At 34.9% G+C, this 19591-nt stretch overlaps 1 protein-coding gene across 4 annotated transcripts in view; it reads left to right on the plus strand.

The window, feature by feature from the left end:
* Positions 1 to 19591, plus strand: part of Taf1 (TATA-box binding protein associated factor 1) — a 726438-nt gene that overhangs the window by 300813 nt on the left and 406034 nt on the right. For all 4 annotated transcript variants that reach the window (XM_081728611.1, XM_081728610.1, XM_081728612.1 and 1 more), the window contains one exon: positions 4663 to 5278. In XM_081728611.1, the coding sequence (XP_081584737.1) occupies positions 4663 to 5278 (616 nt within the window). The remainder of the gene's footprint in view (positions 1 to 4662; positions 5279 to 19591) is intronic.

The raw sequence follows: 19591 nt of genomic DNA on the forward strand, positions 1-19591 counted from the left end.
ATTCGCTGATCCCCTTATACATGTCCCGAATATTTTTATTTTTACTATTATCTTCAAGTTCTTTAATTTTAGCTTTCAAAAAATCGCGTTTCTTTGTTCTAAAAGTTTTGGAAGTTTCCCGCTTGATATCTGCGAAATTTTGTGTAGTTATTTCATTCGGATTTTGTAGCCAGCGTGATTTTGCCTGTTTTCTCTTCTCTGTTAGTTTAATGCATTCCTGGTTGAACCATGATTTGTTCTTACGTATTTCCGCGTGTCCCAATTTTTCTTTTGCTGAAATTTTAATGCTATCTCTAATTTCAATCCAAGTATCCTCAACACTAGTGCACTGCGAATCTTCTAAAACCGAGAGTCTATTCGAAACTTCAATCTGGTATTCCTCTCTTATCTGGCTCTCTTCTAATTTCTTTAATGTAAATCTCTCCGTTTTCGGACAATGAATATTACCTTTATTCAACGATAACCTCTCTCGTATTATCGCTGCTACCAGGTAGTGATCAGTGTCTCAATCAGCCCCTCTAAACAACCGGACATCAATCATGCTAGATTGCCTTCTTCTATCTACTAAAACGTGATCAATTTGATTGGGTTTTTCCGTCTGGTGATGTCCAAGTGTATTTATGAACGTCGCGATGTGGGAATTTTGTACTCTTCACGATTAGGTTTTTGGATGTTGCAAAGTTCGTGAGTCTAACACCGTTGTCATTACTTTCCTTATGCAGACTTTCGTTCCCTATAATCGGTTTGAAAATATCCCCTCGTTCTACCTTCGCATTGAAATCTCCTAATAAAATCCCCATATGGTATCGCGGGAGTTGGCCAAATATCCGTTACACTTCTTCGTAAAAACTGTCTTTTATATCGTCATCCTTATCTTCAGTTGGGGCATGTACATTTAAAACAATAATATCACACCACCGTTCCTTAAGAGTAATAAAACAATTACAATTAAAAAAATATTTCTGTTTTGGTATCGAAAGTTTAGTTTTCTTATGGAAAGTTTGATGACAATTGTTAATGTGGATGGCAAGTCCTCTTTGATTAGCCAGATGTTTTTCACAGCGATATTTTTCATCGTATGAAACATTAACTGATTCTTCATTGTTAGTAACTGACATGATTGCGACTCTCTTGGCAGGAAGGACCATTGGGGATTAAAGAATTCAAGTTGTCAATAGTGTCGTGAAGCCTCTGCCGATTAGCTGCCACGCTGCACAAAAACAGTTGTGAATTCCTATGTTCGTTAAACTCCACCCACCATTGCTGATCCAACAAAGAATTTTAATCACTTAAATTTACGAAAGAATGAGCTGTGCGGTGCAAAGTGGTCACCTATCAAAAATCCTATCAACCTATCAAAATTCTATATTCCTGCCACTGCTTATTTAAAATTGAAAACTTTTTTTCGCATGTGAGGTACAATATAGACACAAATTAGTTGAACTCTAATGGTAAACGCAGTCAATGCATTTGAAACGTAAGTTGAAATAAAATAAGTCATAAATGTATGTGGATTTGTCTAGACAGTTGTTCATTGTCGTTCAAACATACAGGTACCTGGCTATCCACATTTTAGAAAGCTCTGTACTCATATTCATAAAATGACTGCTCTAAACAAGGGCGTATTTGTTTATCTTTTTTATAGTCATGATTTTTAAAAAACATTCGGACACGTTTTGAATAGCAAGCCTCTAAGGGAAATATAGATAATCATTTGTTTATTAATGAAGACTTACAAATCAAATTGATTACGTTTTGGTGTATCTACTGAGACACCATCATAATATATTTCCATGTATGTACAACCTAATAATTGTAAAGATATCTCAAATAATTTCGATAATAGAGAAACGCTGAAGCTATTTTAAAAACATAATTTGAATATTCTGACTAATTTAAGATTTTCTGTAATGGGTTAGATTTAAGAGGGGATTAGAGCTAGTGCCCGCAATAGATTGGAAGTTCTGCAGCCGCATCTTTAAGTAGTGGAAATATTAATATTTAGACCAGGGTTGGCAAAAACCATAGTTTTTATTGAAAAAAACAAAAAAAAAAAAAAACGGTTTTTTGGTTTAAACCTTTTTGTTTGTTTGTTTAAACCAGGTTTTTCTGGTTTAAATAATTTGCTCTATGTATTTATATTACTTATGGACAGAAATAAGTTTGTTTCGCCTTGCTGTTATTATGCAACAACAGGGTTATGCTGGAAGAGGTCTTATAAGCTTAAAGCGGGATCCAAACAGCTTCCCGGCTTATTTTCGAGAGAAATTGTCCTCCATTTGGACTCGAAACTGGGACTAACTGGCCACAAATGCAATGAGTCTGCCGACTCACTCACGAACGACTCCTGATTAAAAAAAAAAAAAAAAAAAAAAAAAAAAAAAAAAAAAAAAAAAAAACGCTGTACTGATCTTTACATACTTGTTAATATAATTGTCAAAAGTCATTTCAGGACAAAAAGATTAATAGTTGCACAAGTGAAACCATTATACAGAATTACATATAAATCGGGAAACTCCCGCGTTAGCCATTGGGAAAATCCTGTTATTACTTTAAATGCAAAGCAAATCCTGTTATTGCTTTGCATGTAAAATCTAAGGTCAACGTATCATAATCAGTACGCTAAAACTGAGGTATTAAATTCCAAATTTAGTAGATATCATTCAATAAAATTAAAACGAAGTCCAATCCAAGCTAATGTTGGAAGCTACATAGGCAGTCGGTAAATTTTGCCAATGTCTATCAATACATTTAGGCAACCTTTGCTTCTTTATGAAACAACAAACATTCAAGCAAGCAAAAACATACAATTTGGCTTCGTTTCGTACGAGGGTCACTACGAAAGTTTTGAGATGTAAAATAACTTACATACTTCAAATCAATTTAACACTTATATTTTCTCAAAGTATTCACCATTACACTGTACACACTTTTGCATCCTCGAAAACCACTTTTGGAAGCAGTGTTGCCAGTCTTTTTCTTCAAGTGTTGAAAGTTCATTCTCGTAAGCCACTACAGTTTCTTCAGGGCTGCAAAATCTTTTCCCATGCATGCGATCTTTGATCCTGGGGAACAGAAAAAAAAATCACACGGGGCCAGGTCAGGACTATACGGCGGATGAGTCATAAGTTTGATCCCCGTTGATCTATAAACTGAATTGTGATGTTGGCCGTGTGTGCGGACGCGTTGTTATGATGAAGCAGGATTCCACGCAATCCAGTTCTTGGACGCCGTTCCCGAAGCTTCTAAAACACTTTTGTTAGGCAAACAGTGGTGTACCACTGAGTAGTAACAGTCCTTTGTTCTTCAAGTGCAACAGTTGCAACATGGCCAGATTTGAAGAAAGTTGCGACCATCTTCTTCCCCACACTTCACGGTCGCTTCACTTTCGTGGGTGAATTTTCGTCTGGAAAGATCCAAACTGTAGACTGCCATTTATTTTCAGGGTCAAATTGATAGATCCAAGTCTCATCACCAGTAACAATGTCAGAGACGCGTCGAGAATTGCCTCCATCAAATCTTGGAAGCATTTCTTCACACCATCCCACACGCATGCGCTTCTGCTGTTCAAAGTGTGAGATGAAACCTTCCTGAGCCGAAGATGATCATGAAGAATTTTTGTTACTGCTGGCGATCCAATGTTCACTGTAGATTCAATGTCCTTGAAAGTTGTTCGAAGATTTTCTCGAATAATTTGTTCCACTTCGGCAATGTTTTCATCTAACACAGCTGTTGCCGGACGTCCAGCTCTCTCTCCATCTTTAAGCGATGTCCGGCCTCTTCTGAATTCACCAAACCACCGAAAAATTGTAGCACGGGAAGGAGCAAGGTCCCCAAATGCCCCCTGCAAACGGTCAAGGCTTTGTGTCTCGTTCAAACCACTTTCGAAATTGTAAAGGATCATTGCCCGAAAATGTTCCCTTTCGAGCTCCATTCTAGACAACCGAATACTGCTCACATCAACAAACAAGTGAAGGCGATACGGCCACTCCGATAAGCGAGGCGAGTTGAAACTTGCTTCGCTTCTTCGCTCGGAATACCACTACCGAATGCAATTGTTGGAATTCAAATACTGTGCCACAACAATGCATATCTCAAAACTTTCGTAGTGACCCTCGTATGTTTAGGCTTAACATCTTTATGTAATACCGAGGTTATAAAGAAGACTTTCGCTTTAAAGTGACATCCAAACCGCTACTTGGTTTATACATGAAAGAAGGGTTGTGGTTCGACCGAGAATTGAACGTGGGACACCTTGATTAAAAGGTGAAAAGGAGATGCATGAAGTTCACACGATTTAAAGCATTTTTCGTTCTTTTTTTTTTCTTTTTGGTTTAAACCAATTTAAAAAAAACAGCTGGTTTAAACCACTTTGGTTTAAACCAGCCAATCCTGATTTAGACTAATACGATATTGACGCAATGCAGAAAAGTATCCGAGATATCGTAAAAAAAGTAAGTGGTGGAAAGCATAGAATATAATCAGGATTCAGAAATGTAAACCATTGTTTACGAGGAATGTAAAAGCGTGAACAAAGAAAACGACAAAATTTCATTGAATTCAAAATGAGAGCAGTATAAGGATGGAAATATAAGATAATGTGTAAAGTATTTTTCCAGTACATAAAATGAGTTCCTAATTGTTTTCTTTTCTTTTAAACAGTGTTGGAGGTAAGAGAGAGGATAGTGGTGATGATACGTGGTATTCAATATTTCCTGTAGAAAATGAAGAACTAGTTTATGGATCTTGGGAAGATGAAATTATCTGGGATGCAGAGAATATGGATCATATTCCGAAACCAAAGATTCTTACTTTGGATCCTAATGATGAAAACATCATTTTAGGAATTCCAGATGATGTTGATCCAGCAACACAACGCACTGATGAACAACCTGTGAAAGTAAAAATTCCTCATCCTCATGTGAAGAAGTCCAAAATTTTGCTCGGAAAAGCTGGAGTAATCAATGTTGTTGAAGAAGAGTCGCCACCTCCGCCACCAAAATCCCCAGATAAAGATCCATTTAATATATCCAATGATAAGTATTACATGCCAAAATCTTCGGACTCGTCACTTCGTATGAATGTTGGAGGAAATCTTATACAACATTCAACGCCTGTAGTAGAACTACGAGCACCGTTTGTTCCAACTCATATGGGACCAATTAAACTCAGAAATTTCCATAGGCCACCTATGAAGAGATATTCTCATGGCAATTTAGCTCATCCTGGACCACATCCTGTGATGCCTCTTCTTAAGCATATTAAGAAGAAAGCAAAGGTACTTTTTAAAATGATTTTTAGTTGTCACACGTTTTGTACTTCTCTTGCCATAAACATCAATTAAACTACTTCTTGGTAGATTGATAGATTCAGACTATTTTAGTTATAAACTTACTTTAATTTTAGTCTTTTAGGCTTAATAGTTCCTCTAACTGATTTAAAAATTTAATTTAACAAAGGTGTTCAGTTTGACTGAGTTCCAAGTTTATATATTTTACTTTACATAAGGCACAAGAACATTTTTAAACGATGCTCAGCTATGTAGACCTCTTAAGAAATTTGTACAAAACAACCAGAAAAAGCTGTGTCCTATCTGACGAAGCGCTCACAGAGGGGAGACGAAGTGATTTATGTGCCGAAAAAGCGATAGGGGGTTACTGTGACTATTGATTTGAGCCAATTCAGCAGGTTGCGCATCAAGTCCTTGAATACGCTATGAATTTGGAGATGATGATGTGAACGAACGAACCACTAGGTCGGGAAATCTGAGCCTTTCAGATGAACCCCGCAGTGGGCAACTACAAGTGTTGGATGATGAGGCTCTGAATGCAGCCACAGAAGAGAACAACAGTCAAACGTGTGTTGAACTTGCCGAACGCTTCCTCGTTCCTGAAAGTCAGACTTCAGCTGCACCACATAGAGAAGATGTTAACAGTTGAGCAACTGAGTAATCTACATGTTGTTGGCAGCCAACAAGGAACAGCGAGTGACAGCTTGTTTGACGTTTCTGCCTCGGCATCGCAACATACCCATATTTAGTCGTGTGTACAAGCGATGAAAAGTGGATCCAGTATGACACATCCAAGCGTACGACATCGGTTATAACCATATGACTTGTGCCTCACACAGTAAAACCACCTTTGCTACCACGCAGAATCATGTTCTGTGTCTGATGGGCTAGTTATCAAGTAGTACATTACGAGCTCCTATCACCAGGCCACACCATCACAGCAAACCTGTACGTGGAGCAGTTGCAGCGGGTTCAATATGCGTTGCAGCAGGAGTCAATGTTTGTTTATCGCAAGTATGTACTATATGTGAGGCCACACGTGGCAAGGATGGTCAAGGCCACCTTCAGCGACTTGGCTGGTAGATACTTCCATCCACCATATTTGTTGGACTTAGCACCATTAGATTACCATCTTGGAACCAATACCTAGGTAATAAGGATACAACATTTCTGCTGTTTTATACATAATTTTAGCATTTGATTTTTTCAAGAACTTGAATTTGATCACATTATTTCTACGCTAATGTTTCTTTCTTGGAGTTAAGATTTGTTTCTAAAAGTAAATCAATGTGTGATTCGTGGCACTGCTCATCATTTGGTGCACAGGTGCGCAATACTTTGGACAAAGACCCTGTTGTTTAGATATGTGCAATCTCACGGCAAAAAGGAAGTCTTACAATTCACAACCATGTGATCACGCTTAGGCAATCAGAGCTACACGTGCCATTCTTTTGTTCGTTGCAACAGGACCTAATTCGTTGTTAGTTGCTAGTTGCTAGTTCTGGTGAATCATCGCCTCTGAGAGTGTACCTGGCAAGATCACTCAGAACTCCAGAAGTCAGCTGAATGCTAAACGTGTCGTACGTTGGAACGGACTTTCTGGATTTATTCGAACATCTCGCGTAACAGGTTTCCATATCGGTCACCATCTAATGTGCTGTTAATGAAAACGAAACCCACAACGCGTGTATTCCTACAACCACACTAGAACTTTCTGTTCCATGCACTTATTTGGACATCAATCTGGTATGGTTTCTTGGTGAACACTATCGATGGTTGTTTGTTTACCTCTCATTCAAAAGAAAAATTCCTTGTCACTGAGCAATACCTCGTGTGCAAACTATGAATTAACATGCCATTGTTCCGGGGCCAATCGGCAGAACTGTAATCACTTGTCAGTATTATCCTTGGTTACGTGTTGCTGTAATTCCAGCAAAAAAATACCACTGGTTGCAAAATCATGGCACGTCTAACACTTCCTACATGGCGTGTAATGCGGCTCGGATTCTTGCCAAATGTTGCCAACACAGCAGTTAATGTTTTTTCGTTCATAGTAATCCTCGGACGGCCACTGCGTGGCATGTCGTGCACAGAAACTTGCCCTGACTTTGGATAGCATCGTACGGTACTATGTGGTATGGGCGGATTTTCTGGATGTAGTGCACTTATGTCAGCTCCAACCACTTGGGTACTGTGCGTACAAATCATTAACGCAATGTCAATGGGATGCTGAAGAGAGGGTGCCATTCTAGTTCACATGCAACGAGGAAAACAACAAATACATTAACACGCTGATCTCTCACATTTGCATGTTGCGACTGTATGCTGTTCACAAACCAGTCTTGGCGTCGGTTTCCTATTCGGACATAAGCTATTCATAAAACAACAATGTGTGATTCTGGGTTCATTTTTATTTGTGTACATGGGAACAAATATCGTAGATAAAATAATGGTCATTTAGCGTGTCAGTCCCGTGGAAAGGCTGTACAATTCTTATTTAAACAGCTTATACCATATACTTATGTACGACTTAATCACTGCAGTGGTAAACATCAATTATGGACAGCAAAATATGATTACGTGGGATAAATCTAATTCATTGTGTGTCACTCTTACCTTGAGATAAATATTAACAACACATAAGAACATTTTAATCAGATACTACACATTCAGATGTATGACTCAAGAAAGTGAAAAGATTGCCTTTGTAATACTTCTGCCCTTTGAGATAATTCTCACGCTATTAATATCACACTTTAACAATTCCACATTAGCACTGGTGAGAGTGGGAAATAAGTAATCCTAAGTCTGGATCCTGAAGAAAACTTGAGGTAGTTCTTTGTTAATCCATATACGTATGCTTAGCTTTGTCTTCACTTTGTGAAATAAGCTCGCTGGATACGCGATTTCTAAAATATAGTAGTTGGGAATAAGATCGGAATCTGAATATTGCTTATGTAAATTAAATTGTTTTGTGAAAAATAACTTCATTAATATCAAAACACTATGTAGCAGGGTAATGTGATTTTTATCTACGCGAAGACGATGTAAGTTCACAGAGAGTGAGTCATCGAACACTGACTTCCAGTGTAATTGTACAGATGATACATTAAAACGAAAGAGTTCGTGGTAACAAGATAGTCTAACTTTCTTATGCACTTTAGTTTAATTAGAAAGTCAAGATTACACTTCGATTACCTCAGATCCACTAATCTTTTCGGAATCATGAGTAGTCGACGAAGGTTTGGCTAAAACCTTGGAATTTGTGCCTTAGTGCTTATTTACAGTATGCCTAAACTGCTTGAAAAGATTAGGTATTAGTTAGACCTACTATTTCTGAGTGTTTACATTCGACATATAAACTCTCGAAGTGGATTTGCATATTCATTTCTGAAAACACATCAAAGTTCAAATTTATCGTTGATTATAGTCAATAAAGAAAAGCTGATATATATTTGTAAGTCAGTACAAATCAGTTAAAAATGACATCCGTAGACATATGGTACATGCATCCATAATTGGCTTCGATAGAATAAATTTAATAATCTTGAAATATACGAACTCAAAAGGGTTCTTAAAGTGTTCTTACTTAACTATTTTAAATTCGAAGATAATTCCTACTGGCGAAAAGACGGTAAGCTACCTCCACTATTAACTAATATAGTAATCAGTCACTTTGAATCCTGTGGTGTAAAGGGCCGAAATTAAAGTATGATATATCAAATGTAAGATTCTTGTGTCAGCGCTCGTGAAAGCAAGACGTGTAGTACAACCGTTCCTACAGATTTGCTTTCATTGCAAATATGTCTGACTTGTGTGGTAGTTGTAAGAAAGAAATTTCAGCCGTCAATCTGAAAGAAATTATTTCGTGTACCGGTGGTTGTGATAATTATTTTCACGCCAAATGTACATCCTTGAAAAATGCTGAAAATATTCGAAAATTAGGAGCAAGAAAAGAACAGTGGAAGTGCGATGTGTGCAAATCGGGCAATAGTGCGGAGTGTTCGCTAAACCAATATACTGACTTGAAGAAGCTAGTGCAACAAGTGAGTGAAATTCATGCAAATATGCCTAAAATTATGCAAATGAAAGATAATATTCGAGATCTAGAGAAAACCATAAACTTTCTATCGGACAAGTTTGATGACTTTACTAAGGAAATTTGTGATCTAAAGAAATCAGTTAGTGATCTAACGAAAAAGTCGGAAACTTTGGAAACAGAAAACAAAAAATTAAAAGAAGCAATTGGAACACTAGAGGACAAAGTAAGTGAACTAGAACAAAAACAGTTAGATGAAACTATTGAAATAGTTGGAATTCCCGAGACAAAAGAAGAACAAACCAATGAAATAGTAATGAAGGTAGCGAAGGCAGCTGGAATAATAACAAAAAGTGAAGATATACAAAAATCCTATAGACTGCCCACATCAAGAAGAGACAAGCCCAAAATAATTATAGCTAAACTTTCTTCAAAAGTAATTAGGGATAACTGGATTCAGAAGTTTCGAGAAAAGAAGAGTTTATTAGCATCAGAAGTCAAACCCGAGTTCCCGAACAATCGAGTTTTTGTTAATGAACAATTAACACCAAGCAATCGAAAAGTGCTATACGAAACAAAACAATTCGCCAGGAACAATGGTTTCCGATTTGTTTGGGTGAGCGATGGAAAAGTGCTTCTAAGGAAAGACGAAACATCCCGAGTGAAACATATCAAAAAGCTAGAAGATCTACAAAACATGCAAAACTAAGTGGCTCAACAAGACTGTCAACTTCACTCAAGATGGAACAGGTAATTAATGAAATTTTCCTATACCAAAATATAGACACTAACATCTGTAATAATATAGACTCTTTTAATGAATTATTTAGTGATAAAACAGGAATCACGATTATTCAATTGAATATTAGAAGTGTTAGAAAAAATTTAGATGAATTTTTAGTATTGTTACAAAATATTTCTATAAATGTTGATATAATTGTCTTAACAGAAATATGGAAAAATGAAGCAACTTGTAACATAAACATAAATGGATATCGCTGTTATTATACAAATAGGTCTTTAACACGTGCAGATGGAGTCATGATATTGGTAAATGATCATGTTGACATTGACAAGGTAACGGAACTGAATCTTGCTGACGCCACTGGAATGCGCTTACATTTCAATAATGCAGAAGGTTGTAACATAATAGCTATATATCGCACTCCAAGTGGTGATGAGAAAGCATTTCTACAATCACTAAATGATGAACTTAAAAATTCATCAACTTGCTCTTTGCTTTTAGGTGATGTTAATCTAGATATATTAAGTGACAAATACTGTGAAAATATAGACACGTATTTAAACTTACTATATAGTCATGGTTATGTTTCATGCATAAATAAACACACTAGAGTTACAGAATGTAGTAAGACTTGTATAGATCATATATTTTTAAAGTACCAAAGTTCACTGAATGTCACATCAGCTGTGTTGCAAACATGTATAACTGACCACTTTCTCACTAGTATAAATGTTCCCATTACAATGCAAAAGAGGGAAAAAATATCATACGAAACAACAATTATAGATTATACTTTATTAAATGAAGAATTGAAAAAATGTAACTGGAATCTGGTAATACACAGTAATTGTGTTAATACTGCAACTTCGAATTTCATCCAAATAATGAAAAATTGTATAAGTAATTCACGTATTAACAATAAAAATAAAAAAGTAAGTAGTAAATATCGCAAAATAAAACCATGGATAACAAAAGGATTAGTCAACTCTGTAAGGGAAAGAGATAGATTAAGTCGTTTAGTAATAAAAAACCAAAACGATTTAGAATTTAAGGAATATTACAGAAGGTATAGAAATAAACTTACACAATTAATAAAAGAAGTTAAAAATGACTACTATAGAAAACAAATTACATTATGTAATAACAATGTTAGTAAATTATGGAAGGTAATAACAGATATTATAGATAAAAATGACAAAAAGTATGTAGAAATAAATGAACTAAACACTAAAAATGGTCTAGTAACGTTTGAACGTGATCCAATGTTAATAGTTGAAAGTTTTAATGAGCATTTTTCCAGTGTTGGCAAAAAAAAAAAAAAAATAGTTAAAGAGATTAATGATAAAATAAATTTGAATTTGAATTCTCAAACTAAAGTAGTAAACTCTATATTCTTCACTCCAATCACTGAACAGGAAATTGAACGCTTCATAAATGAATTATCACCAAAAACAACATCTGGTATAGACGGATTATCAGCAAGTGTATTGAAACATACGAAATCAAATATATTAAAACCTTTGCAGTATATCTTTAACCTAAGCTTAGAAACATGTGTATTTCCTGATGATTTTAAGACTGCTGTAATAAAACCTATATATAAAAAAGGCTCAAAGGCTGACCCTAATAACTATAGGCCTATATCAATCCTCAGTAACTGTGCTAAACTGTTAGAAAAATGTATGAAGAGAAGATTAGTTAATTTTCTTGAACAAAATAAATTCTTTTCTTCAAATCAATATGGATTTCAAAAAGGTAAAAGTACAACAGAAGCGGTATACAATTTAACAGAGATTGTTTGTAAAAATGTTGATAAAGCTGAAAAAGTAATTGCAGTTTTCCTAGACCTAGCTAAAGCATTCGACACAATATCACACAAAATTCTCTTAAATAAACTAGAAAGATGTGGAATAAGGGGTATATCGCTATCTTGGTTTAACAGTTACTTGAAAGACAGAAAACAGGCCGTCCAAATAGGTAATTTTCAAAGCAATTATTTATATGTAAAACAACGAGTCCCTCAAGGAACTGTATTAGGCCCAATATTATTTTTAATTTATATAAATGATTTGTGTAATTTAAAAATGGACGGACATATACAATCATTTGCTGATGACACCTCACTTATATTTACTGGTAAAACATGGACAGATGTATTCAAAAAAACTGAAGCAGAAATGAAGAAAGTAAAACAATGGCTTGATAATCATCAGTTAGTATTAAATGCTGAAAAAACCAGGTATATAACGTTTTCACCAACTATAACAGGACAGACAGAGAAAATGTCACTAAAATTGCATTATTGTCAAAATACTGAAAAATGTAACTGTAGTCCTCTTATTAGTGAAAATAAAGTAAAATACTTAGGTATATTTATTGATAAGCATCTAAAATGGTCTTCTCACATTACACATATCGCCACAATACTAAGAAAATTATTATATAAATTTGTTCAATTACGAAACATTGTAAGCATAAAAATATTACGAACTGTATATTATGCTCTGGTAAATAGTATAATTACATATGGTATATTAATTTGGGGTGCTGCTTACCCTACTCATCTAAAACCTCTGATTGTTTAGCAAAATAATATTGTAAGAATATGTTTAAAAAAGGGACTTGAAAGTAGACTAGATAGACTCTATGACCAATTCTCAGTGCTACCACTTTCAAAATTATATTTGCAGAAGGTATTAATATATGTTAAAAAGAACAGAAACAAATTGGAAGTAATAAAACATACGTATATAACCAGAAATGTGACAAACAAAAATTTAGAAATTAGAGCAACGAGTAAATCTATAATTCAATATCAAACATATTACAGAGCTCCAAAGATCTATAATGAACTCCCACTCCGAATCAAAGATGAAAGTAATTTCAAAACATATAAAAGGTTAATTTTACAGTGGTTAAAAGAATTAAAAAGTGTTTAAAAAAACTATTGTTAGCTAAAAGTAAGTATTATGTGAGCCATTTTCTTATGTGAGCCATTTTCTATCTTTTTTATTCTTTGCATAAAAAATACAAAAAATTCGCAATATAGAAATAAGTGCATTGAATTAAGTTACCCAACACTGGGAGATAGACATGACTTCTGGAAGTCCGAAGTCCTGTCATCTCTGAGTGCCGAGTACGTTAAACTCTACTAATGAAAAGAATCTAGGAAGTCCGATTTCCTTTAAAGAAGTAATAGCACTTATAAGTAGAAAATTTATTTAATTTCTGTAGCAGTTATTTTTCTTATTCTTACATTTTATTTTCATTAATATTTTGTATATTATTATTTTATAATTTAATATGTTTATGTATTTTTATGTATATTCTTAATATATTGGATACATCCAATATATTAATTTTCTTCTTTAAATAAATAAATAAAATAAATAAATAAATACTTTCACTGTGCTGGCATGCAGTGTTCACTCATAAGACCAAAGACCAATTACAATATTTTTTTGAGCCAGCTCGTAAATATAAATTCAAAAATTAAATTTTACGTTGGAATTGGTAGAAGATAGCTATTGATTTTCTGGATTTTATTTTCTATAAGCTCCACAACAAGTTCCAGTCAAAAATTTATAGAAAACCTATCTCTAGTAGCTGCTTTGCTCATAAAACTATCTGGACATCCGTAGATTGTAATCATATTATAAATTCAATTCTTTATTACTCCGAATTTTCTTTATACAAGTTCTGGTCATTTATGAAAAATTACAAAAGCACTAATACGTATAAAAATAAGTTTCGGCTACACTGAACTTCGCATTGTTTTGTTGTTTCATGGATGTACAAGATCATGTTAAGAGGAGTGGGAGAACTTATAGTGTTGTGAAGCCTTCACACAAGTTAACTTTCTTTTTTTCATCATTTTAAATACGTTATTTCGTATATAAATTAAAAATTTCAACTTATGTTGAATATAAAAGCATGTTAAGATCTTACCGCACAATATGATTTAAGCCTCTGTGGTCCTTGAAAATGGATACTTGTTAAAGTATCCGATGTATCGGAATTACTTCAGCTACTAGGAATACAAAGAGTTTAGTGTAATTTTTATCTTGTAAAATGTATTCTATATGACGGCTTATATTCTACGATCGAGGCCTAAATGCTTCTGTTGTACAAAAGTAGGCCCTTTTTCGTTTTACTGTCAACAACCACCTAAAATGTACACTTAAATTCGGTTGTCTAGAGAGGTGGTCTTAAAGAGGGTTGAGTGGGTTACTAAGAACAGGGTGTCCACCCACCGGGAAAAACCGGGAAATAGCCGGGAATTTCATGAACCGGGAAAAAACCGGGAATAAGCCGTGAATTTCTCCAAAGAACCGGGAAACACGACGATAATAGCCGAAGAAGGCCGAAAGTTAAAAACGCAAGGCGTAGCTCAATTGTTTTCTACCGATAAGTCACTGGGCGCTTCTGAATTCATGATTCGTTTGATCGGTTCCAGCGTCATCCTGTCGGTATCTACCGTTTGGGGCGTCCGAATTCAGCATCAATGGTGAATCGCAAGTGAACGTGGCAACGGTGAAACAGGCGCTCGCTTGAATCCTACGTTATGGTTTGCTTATCGACCATGTTTTGTATTTTTAAAAAAAAGAATAGAGTAGTGATGCGTCAGAGGGGGTTGTTTGAAGCCTGAAGGAGCGCTGTGTTGTAGTCAGCAATCATGTGTGCGGTCTTTTGTTTTGGCCTTGGTCTTTTAAGGAAAAAAAAATATAAAGAATTATTTAACTATAATTCAACTTTCAGTAGTACGAATTGTTTCTTTGATATATTCTTTATTATGTTTTTTGTTCAAAATGAATAGCAATGTAAAAATGAATGCGAATAGTAAATGGCGGGAATGAGATTGCCTAGTTGGCAGTTATGATTTCTTGTTTAGTAATAGGTCTGGTTCTACAATCTCCTGATATCTTTAACCACCAGATAAGTTAGCAAGATGTTGCTGCAGTAGTTATTATTTTACGTAAAATAACACATTAGTACTGTGGTAAGTGGTATCATTCCATTATCTTATCTGACGATTAAGAGACTTCAGGAAATTGTAGGGCTTGCCCGGAGGGAATATTTATTGGTATACAACTTTATTGAGTAATTTAAAACTTTCAGCAAGATGTTGTGGCAGTAGTTCTCATTTTACACAATATATATTATATTGTGATCACTTATCATCCCGTTCTTATCTGACATTTAAGCGGCATCAGGAGGTTGTAGGGCTGGTCCTCATAAAACGTTTATTAATGGCGTACAAGTTTATGGAGTATCTTTAAAGCTGGTTTTAAAAATACTTCAAATGTGCGGATGTGAGCAAATATGTAAAACGAAAGCAGTTTTCAGGCGCGGAATGCCAAAATAAAGGAAGTCATTTGTCCATTTTTTTTTAAAATCACGTGTGGTAACATCAGCACAATAAGTACAAGGAACCATATTACGTCTTATTGGTCATTATTCTCTTAACAGTATGGAATAACAGTAGAAAGGGTTTTTGTTCCAGTGATTTCACACCACAGAAAATAAATAAATTGTTCATGAACATGTATGAAATAGCGAGTGTGGGATTGCGTCTGATGAGCAATCGCCACTCCGGTTCCGGCAATAATCCACTTTAATGTAAGCGAAATATTGAAGTTTCTTGCACAAATTCTTGAGACCAATCTATACAAACTGTGATAGTAAGTACAAACATATAAGCCAATCTATACAAACTGTGATAGTAAGTACAAACATAAATAACGAAACAAATCTAACATAACCAGACCTGACCTAACCTGACCTAACCTAACCTAACCAAAACTGACCTTATCTAACCAAAATTAGGCATTTTTTTTAAAGCAACTTTTTTGGGTAAGAAATTCTGGCCCCTATCAGGCCGACATATGCCGAGATATTATTATGCTTTCTTATTATTTTTTATTGCCTAATACAGTGGAAAAATCAGCTGGAGGACTTTCATTTGCGTTGTGAATGGATTAACTCATGTTGCGTTTAAGAAGTCATCCAAAACTAATAGTCATCAAAGTACATCCACCGATCATTGTCATAAAAACTCGTCCGACACTAATAGAAAGCAAAGTTCATCCACTGATCATTTTCTTCGACTGAGAATGACACATCTTTTTCTTGTCAGTCAGGCAGTATTCATTCTACTTCTTAACCGACTATTAAACGTTACCTATTAGCAGATTCAGTTACTAAAGCTGAGGTGCTTTGGTGTTTACAAACTGTGATGAACCATATGTCTCTCCGAGAAGCTGAGCGTTGTGCATCAACATTTAAATTGATGTTTTCTGACAGTGATATTACAGAAAAATTGCAATAGCATCGAACTAAAGTGGGGTACACAGCAGTGTTTGGATTAGCACCCTATTTCGAGCGAGAGCTTCAGAGGTTATTAAAAGACTGCACCTACGTTGTGATCTGCTTCGACGAATCATTGAATCAAGTTTCTCAGAGGCAACAAATGGATTTACATGTACGATTTTGGGATTCAAATAAATCTCTTGTTACAACAAGATGTTTACATCTGTTTTTCTCGGATACTCAACAGCGTCAGATTTGTTAAAAGGTATCAATGAAAAGGTATCTTCGGACGTTTTAAAGAAACTCATTCAGGTGAAACTAATTCAGAATGGGCCAAGTGTCAATTTTAAACTATTGTCAGATTTGCAACTTGAACTGCAACATACGCCGGAAAGTCCGTGTTGTTAAGCATTGGTAGTTGCGGTCTTCATGTAGTTAATGGGGCGTTCAAAACCGACATGCAGAAGACAGATTGGGACTTAGTGGGGTTTTTACGTGCTTTGTCTTATTTATTCAAAGACTCGCCAGCACGAAGGTCGGACTACACTTATTACACTGAATCTAATATTTTCCCAAAGAAGTTTTGTGCTGTTAGATGGGTAGAAAACAGTGACGTTGCATCTCGAGCCTTATTAATGTTGCCTCATTTAAATATATATATATATATATATATATATATATATATATATATATATATATATATATATATATATATATATATATATATATATATATATATATATATATATATATATATATATATAAATATATATATATATATATAAAATATTGCGTGTGTCAAGAAGAACAAGAAAACACTTAACTCGACAACGTTCTCATTTGTAGAGAAAAAAATTGCACGACAAAATGCTAGCACCAAAACTAGCATTTTTCTCAACTATTGCTTCAATGGTGGAACCATTTCTGACCGAATTTCAAACAGACTAACCCATGGGACCCTTTCCGTATGAAGAGCACACTTCTTTCGTACAAAGATTAATGGAAAAAATAGTGAAGGGTGATGTTCTTAATAAAGCAGGTGCATCAGTTCAAAAAATAGATATATCAGATCCAAACAATCTTCTTCCTGCTAAAGATGTGGACATAGGCTTTGCAACTAGGAATGCCATATGTGGAATCAAGGAAATAACGGATCTAGACAATCTAACACTGCGACGAACGTGCAGAGAAGCTATCGCAGCGATGATTAGTAAAATAATGGATAGGTCACCATTGAAATACAAACTTACTCGAGCTATTTCGTGTCTCGACCCTGTGCTTATTGGTCACAACCTGACACTAGCGGAGAAGCGTTTGACATTATCTTTGGAGGAGATGGTAGCTAAACAATGGTTTACGGAAGCAAAGCAGATAAAATTATGGGACAATATTGGAAGGTATTTTCGTCACCTGAATCTATTCATCAGTGCAAAACATTTAAAAGAAAGGAGAAGCGTGTGGATGCATTTTATGTTGAACTTCTTAGCGTATTCAGTGAGGACAGTGTACAAGATCTCAATGATTTTATACAATGTATTTTGATACTGTCACACGGAAATGCATCAGTAGAGAGAAGATTTTCTTTAAATCTGAATGCATTTTTGAGAATCAAACAAAAGAGCCTTATTGCCATGAGACAAGTGTATGATGGTGTGAGTGCATTAGGTGGATTGGAGTCAATTAAAATCAACAAAGATATGATACATACGGCCAAAAATGCATATGCTCGGTATACTGAACATTGAAGAAAAAGGAGAAGGATTTGAGTGAAAAGGAAAAGATGGAAAGAGAAAGTAAACGTTATTGGAATTGGAAGCTAAAAAGGCAAAGGTAATTGCTGAGGCCAAAAAAGAAGCTGCTCTTCTGGAAGAAAAAATCAATGCACTTATCGGGAAGTAATGAAAACAGGTAAGAAAATATAATTTCTTTCGATAGTATAATTTTATGTTGTTCGGGTGGGAACTAAATAATAATCCTTCCGCCTCTTTCGCAAAATATTCGTCTTTTAGTGCCCGTTATAACCGGGAATTTATCTAGTAGAGCCAGGACAACCGGGAATTTCAAAACGCTTTGAGAGTGGTTGAGAGTGGACACCCTGAAGAATTTTCGAATGAGGGAAAGAATTCAAATAAGGGATGCTGCGATTGAATTATGACTACTCTACAATTATCAGTTCATAAAGAAGAAAAATTTTCCAAGATACCTAAACATTAATTGTTTGTTAAGCTTTTGGCAAATGTCTAAATTCACAGAATAATACACGAACTCTGTCTCAACTTGAGCAGTATTTAATAAGAAAGAAAAAATAAAAGAGAAATAACACATTATGAAAAAAGATAGATAATGAAATTAGCATTACTTACAAAATTGTATCAAACAGTTTCTGATGTTCTAGAATTGCATTCTTTCTCCTGCTGTGGTATGTAACTTCTGCAAAGAAATTTCTTCCAAAAGCAAGACTATTCGTGTTTTCCTGTACTTCTAAGCATTATCCCATCGGAAGCATCATACTTTTACAAACCAAAGAACTTTTTTTTATTTTTTATTTTTTATTTTTAATAATCATTCTACAGGATTTAGCTACCTATCCTGTCAGTTCAGGTTATTAACATTAATTGCCTACTTTTATCAACAGTACTTGTTCCTTACTCAACGAAATATATATTTATAGTAAAGGTGTTGTCTTAAAGAAATATTTGCTGAGAAAACTTAGTTGTCGCTGGGCCGGGCGGGAGAAGAAGTGGTCAGCATAAAGGGGATTCAAAGAAATTGCAATTATGGAGTTATGATTCCGCTTTGGTACAAACCTTACTGAGAGACCATTTATTTAAATCGATTAACCTTCATCAGGCATGATGAAGGTTAATCGATTTAAATAAATGGTCTCTCAGTAAGGTTTCATGTATTTTGTATGAACAAGTTTTTTGACTTACAATCGTCACACATTTAAATTTTAAAATTCGCTATTATTTAGTGTAGAAGATGAATTTTCTTAAACACTTTTAGGTCATAAACATGTCGTTTTGTCAGTTAAATGTTAAGGCAATAATAACACTAATTAATATTGTAAAGGCTATGTCCGTCTCTCTCTGTTGACGAATATCGTAGCAAAAATTGTAAGAAATAGAAACGGTCTTTTTGGATATGGGTTCAGCTTCCAGATAGTAGGTTCCACTCCGTACTTTACGTCTATTGCGACCAGAAGTGC

This window comes from Thermobia domestica, chromosome 10, assembly GCF_964235325.1.
Source record: "Thermobia domestica chromosome 10, izTheDome1.hap1.1, whole genome shotgun sequence".
Lineage (NCBI taxonomy): Eukaryota > Metazoa > Arthropoda > Insecta > Zygentoma > Lepismatidae > Thermobia > Thermobia domestica.